General features: G+C 44.4%; 1 protein-coding gene across 9 annotated transcripts; it reads right to left on the bottom strand.

Moving 5' to 3' along the window:
* Positions 1–64: 64 nt before the first annotated feature.
* On the bottom strand, positions 65–24,069 carry GIT2 (GIT ArfGAP 2). 9 transcript variants are annotated; one of them, XM_063172850.1, is made up of 21 exons: positions 23,965–24,069; positions 19,669–19,802; positions 19,071–19,183; positions 18,293–18,398; positions 17,905–17,991; positions 17,638–17,768; positions 17,082–17,176; positions 16,496–16,541; positions 15,664–15,715; positions 15,129–15,201; positions 14,701–14,798; positions 14,324–14,435; positions 13,731–13,873; positions 12,867–13,016; positions 11,281–11,529; positions 9,920–10,009; positions 7,574–7,656; positions 7,175–7,357; positions 5,612–5,722; positions 3,432–3,495; positions 65–2,255 (listed from the first exon to the last, which is right to left on the bottom strand). In XM_063172850.1, exons 1-21 carry the CDS (start codon positions 24,014–24,016, stop codon positions 2,043–2,045), a joined length of 2,385 nt encoding a protein of 794 aa, XP_063028920.1. In that variant the 5' UTR covers positions 24,017–24,069; the 3' UTR covers positions 65–2,042. The 9 variants fall into 9 exon arrangements, with proteins under 9 accessions (XP_063028920.1, XP_063028915.1, XP_063028914.1 ...); XM_063172845.1 differs by having other exon boundaries at positions 5,612–5,719; positions 23,965–24,066; XM_063172844.1 differs by having other exon boundaries at positions 15,664–15,712; positions 23,965–24,066.
* Between the last annotated feature and the right edge of the window lie 385 nt (positions 24,070–24,454).

The raw sequence follows: 24,454 nt of genomic DNA, 5'->3' as shown, positions 1-24,454 counted from the left end.
TAGAAACCTTTCCAGAGATCTTTAGAGAACCAGCAGTCAAATAAGCCCACATTATTTCACACACTGAAAGGGTTTTAGCATTTTATAGTAATACTGTAAACAAAAGATTAAAAGTCAAAATATTGTACAGACAGAATGACACTGATAAATACAAGGTTTGGAAAAAGGCAAAAAAAGCTTTTCCTTTCCTCTGCAGCATTTTGTGAAGGAAGAGCAAGTTTGTTTACAGGGGAACAAGAGATCTAGGCCTAAAAGAAAAACACACCTTTTGTTGTAGAGGTGCTACAAACTCTGTGACTGCAGTGCTGTGAGTGGAGGGTTCATGAACTTGCTGCTGGGGGTTCCTGTGGGCTGTGGACCACTCTGATTTCAGTGTAGCTGGAGCAGGGGCTGGCAGTTACTGAAGTGTCCCTTGGTTTTGGATCAAAGGCAGGTTTAAATAAGGGATAAATTACACCATAGCTCAGTGTCACCCTGCTTTGGAAAGCAGGTAAGATATGTTAAAGAGCAGCAGACAGTGGTGTCCTGGGAGACTGGAAAATACCATCTGCTGCCTTTCAGACATTATTTAAGGAAAAGTTCCTAGAAGGTTCTCCATGTGTTTAATTAATTGCCAGTTTCATGATCTTGAAGTAGGTTTCACAAAGGTCATTTGCTGTTTTAATCCCAGCCTGCCTCTGCTGTCAGGCTAGAGCTGCTTCTGGGGTTCAGAAGGGCAGAAAGGAAATAAAACACCACAATGAAGAACATTAATTTACTGGGCTGTCATCTCCTCTCTCCATTCCTTCCCTCCCTCAGACTCTGGGAGCCAGACAGCACCAGGAATCCAGCAGTGCTGTGGATTCCACACAAACACACCATGGCTGGCTCCTGGGCAGGCACAACACAATTCCAAATGAACAGAGGCAAAAATCAGTGATTTCCTGCACCACCTAAAATTCAGACTCCCAGAAATATTCTCTATTTTTAAATTATGGACTGACACACTTCTGTGAACTGAGAAACCTGGAGCACACATGGCCACTGGGGCCAGGCAGCCTGGCAGGGGTTACTTAGCAAGTTGTCAAATTTTGAAATATTTGCATTAAAAACTTAGAGGAGATACGAGAAATGTTTTCACATTTGGATATGTTGAGGTACAGAGGTTATGTGCTGTGGCAGACACAGCTGCTTTTGCACTGGCACTCTTCTAACTTCCTTTTTTTTTTGTTAATAAGCACAGAAATCTCTAGTGAAATTGCATCTGGAGTTACTGAGAAATGCTGCTGCAAACAAGACCTCAAAGATGACAGGAAAATTCTGCAGGAAACTTAACAATGAATTACTAACTCAGAAACAAAGGATAATATTTTAACCACTAATGCCCTAAAATAACATCAAACATATATATTAATGGCATAGTGACAACTAAAAGAAATAACTATTAAGTTTCAAATTCCTTCCAAAACATAAAGTGACAAAGACCTTGTAGAGTTACACGTAACAAGCTTGGATGCCCACAACTACTACTGGTTTAGCAGACTAAAAAAAAAAGAAAAACAAAACATATTGCACAACAGTTGATATGGGAACAGAGGACATTGGGCTTGCACCCCGTTACCAGGACAAACCTCCTTCCTGCTGGGAGCAGTTCCTGGAGCCTGGGGAGCCTCAGCCAGCACGATCCCAGCATGGGGAGGCTCCAGAGGGATGGAGATGCTGCAGTGGTGTCAGAGCAGGATCTGAAAGCAGAACGTGGCCCCAAGGAAACATCTACAGCGCTGGGACATGAGAGTGGCTCGACAGCTAGTTGCAACATGCTATTATCCATAACTACACTGGCAACACAGGCACAAAATAAGGCAGTGGGTTAAATTAATCATAAAATTGTTAGAAAACATGCAAAAATAATACTGAGTTTAAAAAAAAAAAAGTTTCTTGCCCCTTGAAGTTTTTTTTTTTCCTCGTAAAAATGCGCATAGTTCCACACCTAGATGTTGAAATCCAACCTTTAAAAAAAAAAAAAAAAAAAAAAAGCCCCAGAGTAAAAAGCGCCGGGTGGCTCAGTTGTTGTTCTCTTTGGTTGTGATGGTGACCAGCTGCTTGGCCGCCTTGGCGATGTCGTAGGCGCACTGGATGACCTGCTGTGTCACCAGCTGCATGTCGGGCGCGGGGCTGGGCTCGGCGGGCAGCGCCTTCCTGCACTCCGACTGCAGCCTGTAGGCGCTGGAGGTCAGCAGCCGCAGCGAAGTCCTCACCAGCTCCGACTTGGGCTTCTGCGAAGGGAAAAACAGACGCTGCAACAGGCACGACCACACAAGCTTTTAATTAGCCGGCAGTGCTCACAAGGGTGCTTTGATGCGGCCGAGCACCGATTCCCCTCGTGGCAGCGGGCGGAATTTCTCTCTCTCCCCTCTCGGGAGATGCCCAAGGGCTGCCAGGCAGCAGGCAAGGATATTGCTCCGTGCCCTGCCTTAGGAAGTTACTCATGCCCATTTCTGGTGGCTGTTTACTGTCCCAGCCCACGCCTTGTCACAGCATGTCCAGGGTGATGGGAGCAGCCTTGGCTCTTTCCTTGCAGTTTTGGAGAGGTGGGTAAATGTCGCAGACAGCTTTTCATTAAAATCCTTTCTTAGGATTTTCCCTGCTGGAGCTGAGAACTTTCAACAACAAATGTAAACAATGGTTATCTGCTGCTGTGGAATGCAACAGGTGGATCTGTGATTGGTGTCCTGTGGATGTTTAGATTTACTAAACTCACGGCAGAGCTGGCTCTTGCTCTCTGCCAAGACACAGATCTTTGTTATCCATTCCATTCCACTCTATTCTATTCTTAGTTAGCCTTCTGAGAACTTTTCCTTCCTTTTCTTTTTAGTATAGTTATAATTTTATATATATATATATATGTCATGGAATAATAAATCGAGCCTTCTGATCATGAAATCAACATTCTTGCCTCTCTTTTCACCTGCAAACCCTTGTGACCACGGTCACAGGTAAAGACTTTACAAGAACTTGGTCATGGGGATTTCAGTCCCTAAATCCCCATGACCAAGTTCTTGTGAAGTCTTTACCCACCTCTCCAAACAGATCACTTTGATGGGTGGATAACAGATCGAAACGTGGCTGAAGGAAAGAAATCCAGGTGATGGCACTCAGATGGAAAAGGGGGTGATGAGTCTGGTGAAATTCCCATATAACCACACAACTCTTCATGCCAGATCAAGTTTTGTACAATTCTTCAAGAGTTTTACATTCAAGAGTAGAATTAAAGGCCTGGACTCACACTTTAGCCTTTACCAGTTGCCATGCTAATAAATACAAAGGTGCATCATAACCCCATCATTTCTCCCTACTGTTTTCATTTTGAAATGAAATAATTTTTGATTTTCATTCTGAAGGGGAATTGCACATAAAGATTGAGGCCAAAACTGATGGTGGCAGGTACTTACTTTTGGGAACAAGGCTGCCATCTCTGTCACTGCCACATGTATTCTCTCGGAGCACGGTATATAGCTGCAGAAAGATGCCCTTGGTTATTTATTCATTGTAGAGACCCCCTTCCCTCCTCCTCTTCACTGCTTAGTGATTGTTATTCTAAAAACAACCATGTGACTTCAGAAAAAGCAAGAACTTAACCAACAGTGCAAAATTATTTCTTAGTTTTTCGTTGTTTTTCGGAGTTGGTTTGAAGGAATAACTGTTCATACTTTTTTATATAAAAACTTTGTCAGGAAAGTCTCCATTTGTGTGCAACTCCAGAATAGCAAGATGCCTTCTTGGATTAATTAATACCCAGTAAAACAGACAAGGCAAATTCTCACACACATGCATCCCCAAACTACCAACTGCATTCACAGTCTGTGAATTCTAAATATTCACTAATTCTGATGAGTTATTTAATAAAATAAAACAGATTCCATGAATCCTCACAGATTTCGCTTCTGATTTATATACCAAATGAAAACTGGGTTGTTCAAAATAGAACTATTTCCCATCAACTGCTGTGAATAGTGAAGTGTTAGTGTGCTCTCTCACAAGTCTCATTTCAAAAGACTCACTTTTATGCTTCAAAAACTCAATTTTAGCATAAGTTAGTTCACATGATCCAATCTTAAGCAAAAGAATCTCAAAACTCACAAAGCATTCAAGAAAACTATTCAGCATGTGTGGGTTATGGTAGGCCAGTGCCCTTTCAAGCAAAAAGAGCCCCCAAATTCACCCCCCCCATTAATTTTTTGTTTGATCTTCTTGCAACACCAAAGGTGCAAAAAAAATCATTCACTTGCAAATGCACTGAGAGAAAAGCAACACACTGGGGTCATTTTGGCAATGCAGGAAAATTGCTTCAAAAGGAGTATTTCCATGTGCCTCAAGCCACATGAGTTCTCCCAAATAAACTAAAAGTGGAGAGAGGTCTTCCCAAGTTCACCACAATTACCTTTCTGCTGTGGAGTTAATGATTAATCTCCTGCAGCCACAGTGACCAGCACCCTAACTCGTTAAAAAGTCAATTTACTGATTAAACCCTTCACTCACGAGGCAGAGAAAGCCCTGAGAATAACCTGAATGAGACACTCAGGTGAATAACATTTCACTGTTCTCTAGGTCAGCTGCTAAATTTCCAGTGTAGCCTGGAGGAATGGCTTTAGTTTAATGTCCAAACACTCACTGTGAGAGGCTCTGGCACTGTGTTGGGTTTACACACACTCCAGTGAGACATCAGGAAGATATTCAAGTAGTGACAGCTTGGGAAAGGAATCCCTCATTAGCAGTAAATTGTGTTAATCTCTTCCTCCAATCCTGACATTTGTTGGCTGGGGTTTGAACCTGGGCAGTTCTGTTTTAAAGAGCCTCTCAGGCAAATGTCACTTTTATTTTAGGCACTAACAATGTTTTGGTCAGGTTGGAAGGTACCATATAAACATCTTTTTTCATGGATTTGGGATACAAATGATCTCGTTTGACCCCCAGCTGTATAAACACTGAGGGACCTCATCGGTCAGGTGTGAATGTTCCACCTTGGAAACGTGAAACTCCTGCTACTTTTGCAATGGTGCTAAGAAGCAGCAATCACGTGTTTTGTTCATAAAATCACAGAATGGTTTGGGTTGAAAGGGACCTTCAAACCTCAAAGATTTCTTTCTAAAAGAAGAAATTCTTCCCTGTGAGGGTGAGGATGCCCTGGCACAGAGAAGGTGTAGCTGTTCCATCCCTGGAGGTGTCCAAGGCCAGGCTGGATGGGTCTTGGAGCAACCTGGGACAGTGGAAGGAGGTGGAACAAGGTGAGCTCTAAAGTCCCTTCTAACCCCAACCATTCTGTGATTCCATGAACCAACCAAGTTGTAATTTAATTTATCCTGACAGGCAATAAAAAAACAGAGCCAGGAGAATCCACCAGAGCCAGCTGCAGCTCCAGGCTGTGGTTCTGCTCCCCACTGATCCCTCCTGGGAGCTGAAGGGGCCGTGCCACAGCCCTGGCCTGCAGGGGCTGCCTGCAGCTCCCCATCCCTGCAGCATTTCATGCATCGCCTTCCACGACCCCCGTGCAGCCAGAGAGGGAGGGACAGAGGCAGCAGAGAGAAGGAGAAAGGGCACTGTGCCTGGGAGGCAGGGACAGAGGCCAGAGTACCAGGAGGCAGGGCCGGGCTGCTGGCTGCTCTGAGGCTGCAGGGGCGCTGGCTCAGGGCGCAGGCTGGGTCTGAGCTGGGTCTGAGCTGGGCCCCCACGCTCCAAGGGCCTGCTGAGCCCAGGGAGCACAGGGAGAGGGGTGGGAGAGAGTGGGAAACAAAAGGAAGAAGGGCTTTCATTAATAGATGATACTCTTGCATTGTGTTTTTTTTACTCTCCATGTGATTTTTCTTTGCGTTCCCAGCATGAACGTGGAGGATGTGTTATTACATCCTCAAGTGTCTCATTTTGGTAAGGAAGCATTCTCCTGTGTTAAGGAAACCAGGGAAGAGGAAAACAAACAACAGCAGCTTCCTAGTTCAGTGTTTTTGCAAGACAACACTCATCTAAGCATAGGCAAACACCTCACTCCACGTACAAAAAATGCAGCATAACAGGCTTTTAAAAAACCTGATCAATTCAACAACAAAAGCCAGGTATGCTGCATTGTTTCCTTCAATGATTTTTAAAAGAAATCACAACTGTATAGTGTGATATTCATAAAAACCACACTCATTTAAAGCTTCTCTGTGTGAAACAAGCACCAAGAGGCTGCACTGAAAAGGTTACACCAAGGGCAAAGAGCTCAGCACAAACACGGCAGAAGTCGTCGCTCGGGTGAGAAGGAGAGGCCACGCCAGCCCTGCTAAAAATAGCAAAGTACAAGAAGGAAAAAACACAGAACAAAAGTGGCCCCATTGTTGTTCAGTGCTCTGAGCAAGGCAGGAAGTGAGGGCTCAACACAAACCTCTGCTGCTCCTCCCAGGCACAGAGGGCACCACAGCACAGCCAGACCCAGCCTGCAGGGCCAGGTCTGTGGAGCCCAGAGTGTTCCAGCCCCAACATGTGCTCACACCTTTAATTTACAGCCTTCTAAAAGAGCTGTGTGGGGAGCAGCACCTGATGATCAGCAAGGGTAGATCATTTTTAGTCAGCCACAGCTATTTTGGAAATTGTTCAGGTGGGCCAGAATTTCCCTGAGGGAGCTGAAGCTGCTGCAGCCTGATGGGCTCAGGCAGTGTTCTGCTTACTCAGCTGGCTCTGTCTAAACCAATAGTTCAAAATACTTGTGCTGCTACAAAATTTGTACTAATACCTCAATAGGAAAGCCAAATTCTCTCTTTTCCACAATTTGCTCCTGAAGCAAGGCTTGGTGTTACTATCACACTCTGCAGAGTGTAATTATCTATGGACATAGAGGGGTGAAGATCCAAGAAAAACTTGAACACATTTGATTTGTGTCTATTACAACCCTGGTTTTGCAGGACTCACAAGTTAAGGCCAGGGCAGACAGCACTGCAGCCAGGACCCACTCACAAGGGGCCGGTCACTTGTCCCCAGCCTGCCCTGTGGCACTAAGGACACCAGAAAACACCACATACCTAACCCTACACATTTTACAGGTGTGAAATAGAGGAGCTGTATTTCACATTCACCTGTGCTAGAGGTGAAAACACTCGAAGAATTCCCTTTGTTTTCTCATCCTTTGTTTTCTGCAGAGCTCTTCCCAGCCCTCCCTCCTTACCTGTCATGTTTGTTCTCCTGCGCCGCTCGCAGCAGCTCCTGGATGTTCTTGGTGATCTGCTCTGTTTTCCTGATCACATCTTCTGTACTGGGCAGGCTGGAGCTGGGGGCTGGGTCTGTGTCCTCAGGGATGGAGCCCTCCCCCTGCCACACCACGCTGCGCTGCCTGCCCTTCCTGCCCGACCTGCAGGGAGCAGAGCAGGGCTTGGAATGGGGACAGGGCAAAGCAGGGCTTGGCATGGGGACACAGAGCAGGGCTTGGCATGGGGACAGGGACACAGAGCAGGGCTTGGCATGGGGACACAGAGCAGGGCTTGGCATGGGGACAGGGACACGGAGCAGGGCTTGGCATGGGGACACAGCAGTGCCCTGTCACCCCCAGCTGTGTCACAGCACCTACCCTGGCTCCTCCAGCTCCACGGGGGTGGTGGGGTTGTCATAGTCGCTCTCAGACACGCTGCTCTGCTTCTCCAGCTTGGAGGCCTGCAAGGAACAGATTTAGTTCAGCCTGTGCAGGACAGAGCAGCTCTGGGCTGGGCCAGAGCCATGTGCTGTGCATGGGGATTTGCTCCTTGCACCACAGCTACTGCATTAGCCTGGAGCTGCTGTGCCCCTCTCCCCATGCCAGGCTGCTGCTCAGCTGGTACCCAAAGCCCTGGGCATTGCCAGCACAGCCCAGCACGGCAGGACAGACAGACAGAGCACAGCATCCCTCCCTGCCACTGAAACTGCCCCAGGGATACAACTCTGAGAGGCCACCAGGAGCTGAGGCCAAATGGAGAAGCAGCACCATGAAACAGGAGCCTGAAGAGTGAATAAGAACCACTGGAGAGGGAGAGAACCCCAGAGAGAAGGAGGCCAGACGAAGAGTAGAGGAGAGGCCAGAGACCACAGTGGGGAGGCTGAATGCAGAGTGGGAAGGCCACAGCAAAATGGGAGCCCAAAACAAGGGCTGAAGACTGTGGCAACTGGAAAGCCAAAATAAAGACAGGAGACAGAGATGGGGGAGCCCAAACTGCAGGTTTGGGTCTGAGGGCATGGATGGGACTGATGAGACCTGGAGCTCATCACAACTGGGGGCCAGAGGGGTTAAAGACCATTGCAAAGTGAAGCCCAAAACAGGGTGGGAGGCCAAAGTGTGAGGAACTGAGGCCCCTTGAATGCTAAATGCTGGAACAGAGGTGGAAGACCAAAGAAGTGAGAGTTCTGGATGCAACAAGGCCAACCATGAGAGTAGAGGGCCACAGAAGAAGTGTCAAAAGGAGGAGAGGAGCCAATTCCAAAGTGGAAGCTGAAATGAGAGCAGGAGGAATGCAGGGAAGCAGAGGCTGGATTGAGCTCTGTAGGCTCACTGCAAAGTGGGAGGCTGATCCCAGAAAAAAGGCTGAATGAAGAAAGGGATACCAAAATGAGCTTGGAGGGCAAATCCTCAGCCAGGCCCCAGGATCACCACACATCTGCTTCCTCAAGTCTTCTAAAAACTGCAAAGCTTCACCCAGGTGCCCAGCATGGTGTGTCTGGTGTCAAATACACCATGCTGGTGTCACTCTGATCCCAGAACAGCCCCAACAACCAGCCCTGAGGATCTTACAGAAACCCTGAAGTCATCATGAGGGAATCTCTAGGGTTAAACTGTAAGGGACACCTCTAATCTGCTGATCAAATAATATTTCTGCCTCAAGGACAGACCAGTTTTCACTGGCTGAGATTCATTTGTTAAGCACTCATCTGATGTTAAACCCATCAATTCTTAAGTGAAGCACCTGGAGTTAAGAACCTCTTTTCAATTTTACTCTGCACTGAAGGAAAAACCAGCATTTTTTGAACACTCTTCTTTCAGGACAGCTGGAATAGATCAGTTGTAAAAGTGAAATGTATTTTGAAGATGAGGAACTATTTTATGTAGAGTCTGACCTTTGTCTGACCTTTCCCCTCTCCCAGGTATAGAGACAACAATCCTAACAGTGGCAAAGCTCGACCATCTGGTCAGAAATACAAACAGCAGTGATGAATTACAAGAAGCAGCTACTATGGAATCAGTAATATAGAATCAGTGTAGAATAAAAACAATCAACCAAACTCTGCAAGTTTTCAATACCAGACAGCACTGCAGCTAAACCCAGATTTCCATTTGGCCAAGCAGGATATTCCCTTGAAATTTTTTTCTTCTATCCTTACATGCAAATCTAATATTTTCTGAATGAATATGTCCAAATGTGGTACAGGATACAGTCAAAATAAAATGGGAACAGAAGGAATTAAAAAGCAAGATACGTGTCCTGGCAGAGAAAGCCCAGAGTAAACATTTAAACCCCCAAATTTGTTATCTGTAAGGCAAACAATCAATCAGAACCACCTGGATTGGTGCAAGACACCAGCCCCCAAGGAAAGCAGCTTTGAAGCTGGGCCTCATGCAATGCTTTTAGTCAGCAGCAGAGTTGTACATTGCCTTAGAAACATCAGTGAGAGCCTGGAAAATCAGTGTCCAAACAGCAGCCAGCTTGTCTTGGGGCTGCTGTGCAGCTGAAGGAGTGACCTGGAGAACTGTGCACGGTGTTAAAGGCTGAAGATGTGAAGTTAGAGAGAGGCAGAGCCCGGAGCTGGGGGGCAGCAGGAATGGAAGTGAGGAAATTCTGCTCCATGCAGGCTGGAAGGGCCAGGCAGTGAGAGGGGGAAGAGAGAGGATGTGCTTCTGGGGAGATTGGCACCTCCTCCAGGGAAAAGACCGACGGGGAAGGTACTTAACCCTTCGTGTGCTCTCATCCCTCGACCAGGAGAGCGTGGAGGGGAAGGAAGGTAGAGATGAAGAGGAGGTCACAAACGCACTCCTCCCGATCTAAAAACGGGAAAGACAAAAACCAAAACCAAAACACAAACAAACTCTTAACTGAAATCAAAGGAACATTCTTAAAAGCATGGAGATGACACAAAGCAAGAATGATGTTGAGAAATCTGGCTTAGGCTGAGGGGACTTAATTCTTTCAAAATACAATTGAATTCATGCTCATTCTAATTCTGAGATTCCAGAGGTGCCAAATTCCATGGAGAACAAAAAAAATTCACCACATGCCAATTTAACTAACTCCACAAAACAAATCAATGCCTTAGAACAGCCACTGCTATCCAAATTTCCACCCAAATGACCATAGGACCTATACAAAGCACTGCCACATTTTGCACACACAAATGAATTCTGACATTTCTTGCTGCCATTATATCAACATGACAATATAATTTAAAAATATCCATATTTCATAGCTTAAATTAATTTAATTGATGATGGGGATTGGTTCCCTTGGTGTATTCAGCTGTCTTCTGTGGAATGTGCATGGAATATTTGCTCTCCCTTATGCCAAAGGTAACTTCAAAATACATTTTAAAGGTCTTAATGATTTGACTGGAAGGAAATAAAAGACATTGCTACTAAGAGGGAATGATATTGTCAAAAATCCACACAATTTCAATGTGTGTCTAAAAGATACTGTCCTGTATTCCAGCCCACCGGGCAATCTAAGAAAAATTAACTGTGCTAATTAATTAAATGCACTAGTATGTGTTGGGTCACTTCTACAAAGTGTGAACACTTCAGTGCAAAATCCCTCTGGCCAACAGAGAACTCCCTCTCCACATCACACAGGAAAACACTAAACCAGAAGAATCTGCTTGACTGGCAGATCTAAACCATCTCCAGCCTCCAGTTCCAAATTCAGAATAAGAAACTGGTAGTCTGGAGAAAATTTTTCAATTTTATTTGATTTTTGTAAGGTGGTTATGAAGTTCCACAAATTGATACCTGCATGTTTATTTCCAGAAAAATACATGAACTTTACCTACCTTCTTGGAATACTATTTTCCCCTCCCTTCCTGGTTTTCAGACAATGACATATCGATATTTTATATATATAAATATACACATACACTGCTTTTCAAACCATCAGGCTCCTGCAGACATGTTAATACAGCAAACATGAACAATTCTCACAGTTTTATCCCCCCTGGTTTTTTTTTTTCCCCTCTGAAGCAGAAGCTGAGTGAACGAGTGGTGTCGGAAGAGACAGCAAAGCTGAACATGAGAGGCAGTGCAGAAGCAGCAGCACTTTTACTCACGTGTGGAGGGAAGGGCTGCAGCCTGGTGATGTTTTCCTCTGGGTAGGTGACCTCCCCCATGGGCAGGTAGGGCTTCTGCCCCGAGCCAGTCTCGTACATGGACATGGGCCTGCTGCCCCGGGCCGACGGGCGCCGCTTTAGGGAGGAATTGCTGCTGGGGTCTGGGTACTCAGAACCACTTTGCACCTGATAGATATTGGTTGTGGCCTGTCTTCTGAGGTTGGTATTTTCACTCTGGAGAGTTTGGAGCTGAAAGAAATGTGCAGCAGTGGGATTTGGTTTCCTAAGAGCAAGTGCCAAAAGCAAAGTGACCACGCGACACTCGCTTGTCAGCTGTACCAGAAAATCCAGGTACTGCTGCCCGTGGAATCATTTCTTTTTCAAAATCTACTTGGCTTGCTTGGTAAGCATAGAAACACTTTTGTTCCAGATCTGGAAATATTTAGGTGCTGATTTCCAGCAGCTGCTGGGATGTAAACTAAAGTTAGATGTTAAAATTGGCTGCTGTAGTTAAAAACACAAAACCCATTCCCTCCAGCCTGCTCTACTGGCACAGGAATCCTGGGATGGAATGAGCCTGTGGGGGAAGGACTGCCAACACAACAGTTTTCCAAGCAAAGGGATCCATTGCAGCAGCCAATACAAGGACTTAGAAGACTTTAACATAAGGCCAGAGAAATCTGACAATGCCAGAATTGCAGCACAGACACCAGAGGCAGCACAAAGGAACTTGAGCTTGCTCTGCAAAGCGAGGAGAAAGCTCAGCTTATGAAAATTAGGCATCAGCTATTGCTATCTAAGAAGCCAACAAGAAAGCATTTTAAAGCTTTTTATTATTATGTATTTATTTGATAGTGAAAATGTACCAATTCTGATTATTTTGTGGACTTGGAGTAAGTTTGCTATATTAACACATCGAAAAGATGGGAAGAAAAACTGCAGGACAGCAAGGATCCCCCTTCTGCTTCACCATGAAAATATACTAAAGCCTCATTAATTCATAGGCCCCAAAGGGTTTTTTTTACCCTAAATGATTATATCTGTCTAAAGAAACCCAATGTAAGTGAAAAATTAATTCAATTGATGCCAGAGAAATGCTGAAACCAGTAGAAGCTGTTGAAGCACCCTGAGATCTCCCAGTGTTCACCATTCCAAAAGAATAGAATTGGCACTTAACAGACAAGGATATTCCAATTAATCTGAGGGTAAGGAGCTAGCCCTTTCTAGCCCGCCAGACAGGATAGTGAACTCAGATATAAATTGTTCTTTACCCCACAAAAATAGAGATAAGTTCACACACACAAGGCGTGCTGGCATTGATTCCTCACTGTTTAAAGCTGCTTATATTGAAGCAAGACAGCAAAGACACCCAAGACTTGCAACAACTGTCCTGTCACTTGGAAAACTGATGTTAAAGTTTTGACATAAGTCAAATCATCCTCATGATTTGCAGGGCTGGATCATCACCACTTCAAAATGAGTTTTCTCACTATCCTAATACTGGATTATTTCATTCTCATTTCCAGCAGTTTTATTCTTACAGTTTCAGATACCCCAAGAGCTGGAGGGAGGGGTTCCTCTGTTACCTTTTTCTGCATAATCCTCAGCTCGTCACTCAGGTTGATGTTCACTTTCATTAACTGCTGAATCTTCACCTCAGAAGCCACCAAGGCATTTTTAACCTGCATATATTCCTGGGCTGTCACTGGTCCATCTGACAAGTCTGAATCCAAGCTCTAGGAAAAAGGAAGAGAAAAATACTTAGACCATTAAGAAGAAGAAAACAAGAAAAGAGATTTCAACAGCTTTTCATGTACTTACTTTAAAGGCATCACAGCTCAAATTAAGTTGAAATTAATAAGAGCCATTAATCAGAATCATTTGAAGTCCTCTAGAAAATCCATCAGCTCTTAGCTCCTCTAAAAATATTTTCATCAGAATTTCAGTGATAAAATACTGTTTTATGAGGGTGTTTTTAAAAACATGCAATAAAGAACTGCAAAGTTATGAAAGACAGACTGCTAAATATTCAGTATACATTTCCAGGGAAGATTAAAGTAGAATCACCAGGTTTTACTGCCCTTTGATGCCATTCTGTATTATTCCAGGAATGGTTTAACTCACTTGGACACCATTGCTCTGCTGTCAGTATTTCTCCAGTGAGAAGCAGTAAATGTTTGTGAAATACCATGGAATCACTGATTTACAGCTTTCTGGCAGATCAAATTATTTCATCTATGCAATTAAATCTGTACCTTGTCTCCAGCCATACACATTACTTTTCTAGAGAGGCTTTTTTATACAATAAAAAATCCTTAAGCAACAGCATTTAAGAAACTTCATAGACTGAGGCATAACTACAAAATTAATTAAAATATTAATTTTCTGATAATTTATGCAAATGACCTTTATGAATAACACTTGAGGGTGTATCACTATTTCAATCCTACCTTCTGCCTGTTTGATTTAGCTGCATTTGTTTCCAGATCTGTATCTTCATCTGAAGCAACACTGTCATAATCAGGCTGGTCATTGTCCTGACTTTCACTGCTGTGCTGATTGCTGATTGATTTCAGGATCAGCTCCACATTTTCTGCAGATCAACACATGAAACACATACCACTAAGTCAGGAGAAGAAACAGAAGTTCATAATTTGGAAAAAAAATTTAATTTAGATCCACCAAGAAGGAATGAATGATTACTGTCCAAAACTTCCAAGTATTATGGTTTTGTCTTTTTATTTCTTCTAAGTGTTTAGGCAAATTAAAATAAGTGGTGAGAATTCTTTAGCAGCTTAATAAAATTCATATAAATTAGAAAAAAAACCCAACAGACTACATTGGATTAATGGATGTCAGCATGCAAATGAAAAATATTAAAAGTTAGAAAAGATTTTTTTTATATTTTGTCTCCAGAGGGAAAAAGATATATGAAAACAATTTATAGATCTCTCTCATAATTCAGCTCTGCTGAGGGGCTCTGGGAGCGACTGAACTACTGAAGAAGTGCCTGCAAAGGAGCTGGCAAGAAAAGCTCACTCACCTTTGGAACCAGTGAGAGAATTCCCCTGCTGTCTTCGTTTGGCATCACTTAAAATGTCTATAACCAGTGTAGCAAACTCGTGGGCATTAAATCGAGCCAGTTTCTGCCTTCCCTAAATGCAGAATAAAGCAGAGGAAAGAAAAGTACATCCTGTATCAGAAGAACAGCAAAAAACTAAAATACACACTTGGAGTTGACTGCTCAACTACATTTACTGCAAAAAGTGTGATTTAAAGGGCAAATATGAAATTATTTTAACCTCTTTCCAAGCAGATGCAATTCTTCTACAATAATAAAATGCAATAAAGCAATATTACTTAGGCCAACTTAATTATCTGGGGGGGTTATGTTATTTTTACTGTATTAAGATTTCATACCTGATTCCTGGTTGAGGAATATTCAGGATTTACAGGAAGAAAAGGGACCACAGTGGTCTCTGTCACGAGTGTGCTGTGGTTCTGAGTAGCAAGCCAAACTGCTCCAGAGGAAAAAAAAAAAGAGAAGAGGGAATAACCTTCCTGTGCTGCTTGACAGTATTTCTTTGTCAAATAAAAGACTGCAATTTCAAACACAAACACAATCAATTCAGAGGAAAGCTTTTCCCCAGAGGGTTCTCTGCTCTGTGAAAAACACAACATTTTTTTCAATTAACATCCCCTTCAGGCAATGCAAGACAAAGGAACTCCCCTCAGCAGTAATTGCTGAATACAGAAGCACTTGAACAGAACATGTGCTTGGATTGGAATTTTGTGTGTAAAGTGACAATCCAGATTTATTTTATTTCATTCCAGAAAGTCTCACTCACCTGCATCTGTCTCCCTTCTGTCAACTTCATCATACACATCCATGGCAAGTTCTTCAAATAAGTGGTTGCTTAGCTAAGGGTAAAGGAGAATAAATACAGTTTGAAAAGAAATGAACCCCAGTAAGATCTCTGATAACAGAAAATAACTGAGAAAGTGAAAGAGCACAACTCTGCTCTTTTCTCCTGCCTCTGTAATCCATAGAAAAGCTCCTTTCTCAGCCTGCACAGGCAGCAGACATGCATGACCACCCCATTTCTAGGTACAGAAGCAACCATCCTGTTCTACACTCCTCCTTTCCTGGTTAATAGATTTATTTTTTCTTCTCCCATCTGACCACAAAAAGACTTTTTGTGTTTGGGGTGAGGCAGAGGCACTGTGGGAATGAGGTACCAAATGAACTCTAAAGAACAGTGAAGGATCACAAAATATTTGTCTGTTTCAAGCTGCTCCTACAGCAGATGGGTCAAGAGAAACTTGTGGTAGGGAGCCTGAGAGATGAGAGTGTGCCACATCTAGAAAAGGAGTTTTACTTACAGACTGAAGCTTCTTCTTGGCTGCTTTTGCCAGTTCTGATACATCCAGACTGCTATGAAAACAAGAAGTGATCATTACATCTACAGCCTTTCATGGCTTCTACATATCTAAATTCTACATTTTGGTAACTCAGTAATTAAAATGTCACTTTTACCTTAAACCTCCTAATATTTCAGTATTTTCAGCATTGTTTTTAACACACTGATGTTATTAATATTGCTACTGTAACATCACAATTCGCTAATTATGAAGCTTTCTTTTTAAATTTAAAATGAAATAATACAAAACATTCTTTGGAATATGAATACCCACAGGTTTTTACCCACACAATTTTTAAGTTACTGAAGTTTTTCACACAAGTTTTGCAAGCAGGAGGTTGGACAGTGGTTTACTTACAGCCGTCTTATTTCCAATTGCACAGCAAGAAAAGAGGAACAGGAACTTAAAATTAGTACTTGATACTTCTTATACAAATCTGATTTCATTGATCACAACCAAAAGTTAAAAGCATTTAAAAAATCAGGAAAAGACTCAATTGGTCCTTAAATTATTTCCACAATCTGTTTCTTAGGAATTCCCCATGTGTTTCCCTTCCCAGAAATTCTTCACCTTCTCCCTGCATTTTAAGAAATACAATCAGCTTCTATCATTTTCTGATTTTTTTGATATCCCAATATTCTTTCTATGAATAAAACTTTCAAGACTAATAAAGGCACACATAAAAAGTTAGAATAGCAACAAGCTTAAAGGTGTTTCAGAAAGGAAAGAAAACTTAATTATTAGGATATTTAACTCTGATGTTTTCAGACATGTGATGGAATCAGTAACTTACCTGTCTGCCATCTGAGGTATAACAAAGTGCTGCCCATTTTTGTGCTCTAGAGTTGAAAACAAATTGCACTTTACTAGGTTGGTACTGGCCAACAGTTTTCAATAACAAGCATCAGGGAACACTAAATAATTTATCTTGCATGTAATTAATCAATTAAGGTTTATTAGTTGTATTGAAAGTCCATTAAAAAGAAAATTAAATTCTAACACAGGTACCTTTATGGTTAAAAATCTGTAAGTGTGCTTGTGTTCAAAAAGCACCCACTTAACAGAACACTCCCCTGCTGTTGAAATTCAATTAGAAGAAACTATTTGGAAGAGTTTCTACAGTATATAAAGAACATGTATTTGTGGAAAAACAGGAAGGAAATTTGTTTTTAATTTGTTTCTATTTAAAACCCTGCAGTTTTATCCCAATTTTAAATGCATCATCCCTAATGATGCATCTTATACTTTTTTTGGTTATGTGTATTTTGTTTGAATATTTGGAAGGGTTACAAAAAGTACAGTGCACAAATATGACACAGCAGGGTCTGAATGTCCTGTAAGTGCCAGTGACAGGTCTGAGGGTGCAGTGTGGTGCTCACCTGGTTTCCTGCCACAGAGGTAGAAAGCCAACCTGTCTGTGAGCTCGTACTGGATCTCCACCAGCCTCTCTGCCAGCTCGTGGTGCCCCCCTTGCCTGCTCACACACAGGGACAGGGGACAGTCAGTGACACTCAGAAATGGTCACACAAACACATTTAGTACAAGCCAGCACTGCATTGTTTGGTGCATCAACCCATCACAGATTTACAGCTCAGTTCCACCCCCTGTGCCTCAATCCATCTCTGCAGTCTGGGACATTCCTACAGCAATTCCCCAGCTAACCCTCACTCCTGGAGCCTGACCTTGCAGAAACTCTTCTCTAATTGATTTCCTGTGAGCTGCTAGATTGGCACAGCCTGTGTCATTGGCATCATAGCTGACATCTCAGGCACACAGAACACAGGCTGTGATCTGATGAAAATACTTATTCCTCATTTTACTCATTCTTTCCTTTGGGAAAAAGTATAATTAGCATTTAGCAGACAAATTATTTCAGGACAGAAACGTATTTTAGCAGGTTCATTGTGTGATTTTATGGCCATCAGAGAATCCTACCTTGCATAATCAACTGGAGTTTTCCCATTGGAATCTTGTGTGCCAGGATCAGCACCATAAACTGCCAACAGCTCTGCTTGCAAAGTCTGTCCTGCCTTAGCAGCAACGTGCAGTGGGGTGTTTCCTTTCTCCTGCAAGAGATTAAGGAAAAATATCTCCTTAACCAACAAATCTGAGTAGAAGACTGAAATATAACATGAATTAGTGTAAATAATATTAATTGGAATTGATTGTATATCATCAAAATAATGAAAAAAGTGTTCCTACAGGATGGAAGAAGTTGGCTTGAGCTCCTAAGGAGAGCAGTCGCAAACAGGTCTCCAGATTCCCTGTCCTCACACTGGAATGGAGTTGCTGAAAAAGAAGCAGAATTAGATTTAACACAGCAGCAACAACAGTGATTTTACAGTTGTTTTTCAACCATGCTTTGAGAAACAAGAGTATGCAGAGTTCTCACTACTGCTCTTTTGTGTAAAAATTTTCCTCCAAGTTCATCTCAATTAATGCCTCTCAATCATCACCTCCAGTGATAACCACAAAAAAGGAGCTTCGTGTTGAAGTCAAGCTTTATGTGCAGAAAAGCAGAAACAGTGAAGCCAGAAGCCAGCAGGGGAAGTGAGTGAGATGTGCCTGTGCTGTCCCAGGAGGCACTGACCTTGCTGAGATCCTTGGCAGTGACACTGTCGTCCTCCCGGCACGGCAGGCGATGCACAAACGCTAACATTTGATATTTAGCTCTGATGAACTCTGCTTTGTTGGGACTGCACAGAGACATCCAGGCAACAAGAAGGGAAAGGAAAGAAATATCAGTGCTTTCATAAGTAATACAGAAGCTCCAGAAAAAAGAAAAATTTCACAAGTGAAGATTGAATCAGAGATTTGTGTTGCTGATGGCAAAGTTAGGCATGGAAAAATATTTTCTTTAAAAAACAACCCAGTGCAGATTGTCTGACTATACAGAGAAAAAGTCTGTTACAATCATCAAATATCTGCAGGCTGTAGCATGTGGTGTCTGTTTCTTAAAAGAAATACAGACTTTAAAATCATGCCAACTTAAGATCTATGCTTACTCTACACAGTTATTTACATTTTAAAATGAAGCACCATAGTCAGGGACAAAAATCTCTGAACTTTTATTTAATTCCTCAACCAAACTCCATTTTGTTGGCAGCATTCAGTTAACTGAAGCATATGACAAAGAAAAGTCCTTTGACTGAAGTGCAAGCAGAGCTCCTCACTATTCAACAGGAATCCATAACCCAGAGAATTCAAGCACCGTATTCCTATTTCTGCTAAAAATTAAAAAGAAAATACTTGAAAATAAAAGAAAAAAATAATGATGAAACACATACAGATTCCTGTGTGTTGCCCTGTCAGTGCTGGATGAAACAATCTCATTTCTGTAAGATAACAATTCTGCATTTCCTACTTACTGCACTTTGTCCTGGGGGCTGGCCTTGCGCCGCCCGCTCATCACGGAGGCAGGGTCCAGCAGGGAGTGCTCCCAGATGGAGTTAGCACCATTGTTGTACAGAGTTTCCACCATCTGAAAGCCAGAACACACAGATATTTTGCTGCTGGCTGCATTAATCAACTCTCTGGAACTATTTTCAAGCAACAGATTCCCACTCTGTGTGCCAGCATCTGTAACCTGCTGGGATAACATAATTGGGCAGGTGTTTAAGATGTTATGTGGAATTTAGTGAGAACTCCCTTAAAATTCTCTGCTCTTCCCAACAGCACCTGCAGTGAAAAGAAAATTCAGGTTAAAGCAGATGTGCAGTGGAATTTCTTTCACAGATGTACAGTGAAAGAAAAGTTGAAGCGACCTTCCAAAGCAAAGGTATCAAATTCAAAATACAAAAGTAATTCTGACTTTAGTGATCCACCACAACAAAAACAAGAGAAACAAAATGAGAATAACTTAGAAAAAAAGCTTAAAAGGACTAGCTCTCTCAAAAAAAGGTTTAGTGATTTAAATTACATTAAAAAAATCTGGTTTTAATGAAGAAAAACAGCTTTCCTCTGTACCTGCAGCAGTGTTGGAGGCCACGGGGTGTGTTTGAGATGCCTGACTTGGGAGATGTGTCGGCCCAGGCTCCTGTGCACACTGCAGCACTCATCACAGATCAGGATCCCCCTGTTTATGGATGCCCAGCAAGGATCTGCAAAAGAAGCCATCCATTAGAACACAGGGAGCAACACGACCTTGGATTGCAAGAGCAGAGTCTAAAATCAGCATTTTAACCTTCCCTGCCTGGCCACTGTGTGAGCCTGGGGATGTCACAGCCCTGCTGGGCTCTGGATGCTGGGAAAATGGGAAACACCAGTCCTGGCACTCATGGGGGATGTGGGATGCCAAGGACAGTGAGAAGATCTGCAGTGGAAATTTGGGGAGAAGCCCCACTGCTTGCAGTTCTTCTTGTGAAAATACTTTCACAAACATAACAAAACATTGAATTTATCAGCACCTTGAATTGCTTTTCTTTTTATTTGTGGACTCCCACAGAAGTATTCCTAACAACAGTGCCTACTTGCTCATTGAAAAAAAAAACTCTGTTTTTTGGGATTTTTTTTTAAACTTGTCAAAAAAGACTTTTTAGAAACACAAAATCTACACAAAAAGTTGTCACAGCACTCAGCCTTTCCCCCTACTACTCAGTTTTCAGTTCTATATTATAACAACATCTTTTGAATTTTCACTTTAAATAATAAAATCACACAAGAGTGTCATAATAAAAAAGGATACATCTGTGCCAAGTCAAAGGCTCAACAAAATCCAGAATTCTCAAGGAAAATAACTTCATCTCACAGCAGATCTGAACTGAACCATCTTATATGCAGCCCAGAAAGAAAACTGATGGGAAGTGAAGTAGTAAATAATATATATGAGCTACAAACATCAAAAGGCATAAAATCAAGTTGGAATGGTGGATTAGGTTAAAACAATAAATGCCAAACAGGTCCCTCAGCTGCTCAGAGCTCAGTCTCCAGAAGAAATTGCAATTTCTGTCAGTGACACGTGAAACTCAAAGTGCCAGAACCCTGCAGGAACAGGCAACTGAGGAACCAGACAGAGCCTCAGACCCAGCACCTCCCAGAACAAAAAAGGAAATAAAGATCTCTTTTATTTTGGAAAAATCTTAATTTCAAATGCAGAGATGAGTCTGAGGCCAAATAAGCGAGCACAAGGCCGCCTGGTATCTGATGAGAGAACTTCTGAGTCCTGTCAGAACACATCTGAGCACTGGTGCATCATGTGGAAAAGTCTCCTCTGACCCACACAAATGGACTGAATCCCTGCAGATGAGATGTGATTGCTCAGGTTTCTGAGCAGAGCTGGTGATCTGGGTGTGCTGCAGGCAAACCTGTCTGAGCCAGGAGGGACAGCAGCATCTCCTGACCCACCAGAACCAGCCCAGAGCCAAATTAAAGCAGGTGAGACAAAAAAAAAGAATTAATTTGTTAAACAACAAATTACAAAAAATGTAAAATCGTTCCATTATTTAGCAATTTTGATTTCCAAGAAGAAAAGGAACAGCAATGGAGTGAAGATGATTTCATGGCAACCTAATGACCCAAACTGAGGCAGCCTTCCAGATTAATGAGCCTGGTCCCTTCTTGTTAGAGACAAACCCATCACACATGGATGGGATCCTTAGGGATCCTTCTCTTGCCCATTCCCAGGCTGTTTGTGAGCATTGCTCTGCATTACCAACAGTCAGCACTGGGGTTTTCTTTATCTCCACCACAACACCCAGTGCCCCTGGATGTTTCAGGTTTAAATTTAATGCAATGAAGTGTCTGTCCTGGAATTTGAGTCATTTTTAAGAGAGGTCTAATTATGGACTCGATCAGAATATGTTTAACCAAAATACACAGAATCCCACAATCACTGAGGTGAGAAAAGACCTCTGGGACCATTGAGTCCAACCTGTGACTGATCATCCCCTTGTCACCAGCCCAGAGCACTGAGTGCCACATCCAGGAATTCCTTGGACACCTCCAGGGATGGGGACTCCAAACTTCCCTGAGCAAGCCCTGAGCACCCTTTCCATGAGGAAATTCCTCCTGGTGTCCAACCTGAGCCTCCCCTGGCACAGTTTGATGCAGTTCCCTCTCCTCCTGTCCCTGTTCCCTGGGAGCAGAGCCTGACACCCCCAGGGGATCTCCTCCTATTAGAGAGTTTTGCAGAGCCACAAGGTCCCACCTGAGCCTCCTTTTCCACAGGCTGAGCTCCTTCCCAGCTCCCTCAGCTGCTCCAGCCCCTCCCCAGCTCCATTCCCTTTCCTGGACATGCTCCATGTCTGCCTGGAGTGAGGGGCCCAGAGCTGGACAAAGCAACTCAAAGCAACCCTCAGTGTCCAGCTCCCAGCCTGGCCCTGCTGCCCACGCTGCTTTTGACACAAAGGACAATTGGGGGAGAAGCTGCAGGGCTGGGCTGGTTTCTTTCAGGAACCTGCAGGGTGGTTCAAAACAGGAAGTGTGAGATGGAGACAAACCCGGCCCTGGCTCTGAGAACCGAGCTCCTGTCTGGGGATAGGAAGTGCAGCACAAGAGCTGCTCTAAGATCACCCCCAGTCACAGAAAACCCTCCACACTCTGCAGAGACAAAGGGGGGCATTGAGGAGCTCCCAGGGGAAGCAATAATTAATGCAGGTGCTGGGCACACCCACCCTGGTGCAGCCCCCAGGTCTCCTGACACAGCTCCCCTGCACCCAGGGAAAAATTCTCCGGTTTAGCTAAAGGAAAGGGGTTGATTGGTTTTATTTACAAAAAGATTAAATTAAGATTTCTTTCTATATGTGGATAAGCCAGCAGATTCCTAGTAAATAAGTAAAGTTAAGGTTTATATATATATATATGTGGATAAGCCATAGGTTTCTAGTAAATGAGTAGAGAGCTGGCAGTGCTCTAATGGCACGATAAAAGGCAGGGCTACAGGATCACCAGACAGTGATTCTGATATCCCCAGGAGCTTAAGGAACACAATTCACACAGCTTTATCTGCCAGCCACAACACCCCTGAGGTGTGCAAGCATGGATAGGCTGCCTTGTGTGATAGGGAAAATTGCCTGCCTGAGAGATGCCAGCTCCACTGAGTGCAAAACCAAATTTCTACAGGGGTTCAAGTAAAATCCCAGACTGGTTTGGGTTGGAGGGAGCTTGAAGCTCACCCAGTTCCAATCCCTACCATGGGCAGGGACACTATCAATTATCCCAGGCTGCTCCAAGCCCTGTCCAGCCTGCCCTTGGACACTTCCAGGGATGGGACAACCTTCTCTGGGCAACCTGTGCCAGGGCCTCACTACCCTCCTAGGGAAGAATTCCTTCTATAAAAAGAAGGAAGTAACTTCCTGGAAGTTAATTTAGAATTTTTATCGTTTTTTGAAACATAACTCAGATTTAACTAAAGTTGTTGTCCCTTCTCCCACATCTTATCTTCTGCCAATTCAAGTGTTATCTACATTACACAGACATCTACATGACACATGTAATAATAACGTATTATTACATTAGTGTTTTAATTCATTTCAGTACGTGCATAATTAATTATTTGTATTGGAAGAACCTGCCCAGAACAAAACCAGTAAAAATTAGAGAGAGAGAGAAAATATACAGAGCTGATAAAACAAACCAGGATAGTTTTAGATACAAGAGCAGCAGAACTACAGATGGTCAGGAGATGCAACAGCCTTTCTAAGGACAAGATCTGTTTCCATACACTCCCAAACTGATCCGAGTGGGATATGTGTCAGCCCAGAGCAGACACCGAGCGTCTCAGACACCTCAGCACAACTTCCTTGGCAGTCTGGGGCACCGACACCCAAGCCGGGCCGTGGGACAAGTCCCAGCTCACCTGGGAAGATGAGGAGGGAATGGATGAAGAGCTCCGAGCCTTCCCCGCTCCCCCAGAGCAGCCCTGTCCCTCCAGTGACACATTCCCGACCGACGCCCTCCTCCCACCTTTCAGCCGGTGCATTTCTGTCAGCTTTCCTCCTTCCCAAGCGGGAGATCTCCGCGTTTCCTCCGCACCGGAGATCTCCAGGATATCCCGGAGCTCTGCGTGCCCCGGGCTCGGGAGGGGCGGCGGTGACCCGGAGTTCTATCCCAGCCCTGCGAGTGTCCCAGCCCGGGTTGCTGGAACCTGTCCTGCCCATGGGCTTTGGGTCCCTTCCCAGCCGAACCCTCCCGCTCCCTCACAGGTGCAGCGGCGGCCGCTCCGGGCCGGTGACACCCCCGGGCCAGCGGCGCCCCCGCGGCCCCCGGCCCGAGAGGGGTCGGCGGGACGAGCCCTGGCGGTGCCGGTGGCGGTGCCGTGCCTACCCTGAGCGCTGCAGTCGGCGCACACCTCGCTGCTCCTCAGGCGCTTCGCCATCGCGGGACCGGCGGCAGCGGCGGCAGCGGGGCCGGTAACGGGCCCCGCCAGCGCCGGGCCGGCCCCCGCGCATGCGCGCCGAGCCGCCCTGTGCCGCTCCGCATGTCGCCCATGCCGCCATCTTTACTGCTGGCACCGGCCTGATTTCAACTGAGCTCCTTTTCAGTGGAGCCGCACCGAGCGCTCCCGCCCGGGGCTGCGCCAGCCCGCCTGCTGCGCCCTCTCAGCGGGGTGACGGGAGAGACGGGGCTCCGTAAGCCTAGTGGAGGATGCCGCTGTGCAGCAAGCCCTGCCCTCACCCGCCATGGCGGGCGGGCGAGCGAAACCAAGGCCGGGAGAAGGCGGGGTGAGAGCTGAGCGCTCCCCCCTCGCGGAAGGCAATGGGACGGCTGCGGGCGGGACGTTCCATCTGTCCGCCCGCAGAGGGGGAGGGGGAGC

Source organism: Melospiza melodia, chromosome 20 (genome assembly GCF_035770615.1).
Source record: "Melospiza melodia melodia isolate bMelMel2 chromosome 20, bMelMel2.pri, whole genome shotgun sequence".
Classification (NCBI taxonomy): Eukaryota; Metazoa; Chordata; class Aves; order Passeriformes; family Passerellidae; genus Melospiza; species Melospiza melodia.
This window is presented reverse-complemented; position numbering and strand designations above follow the sequence as displayed.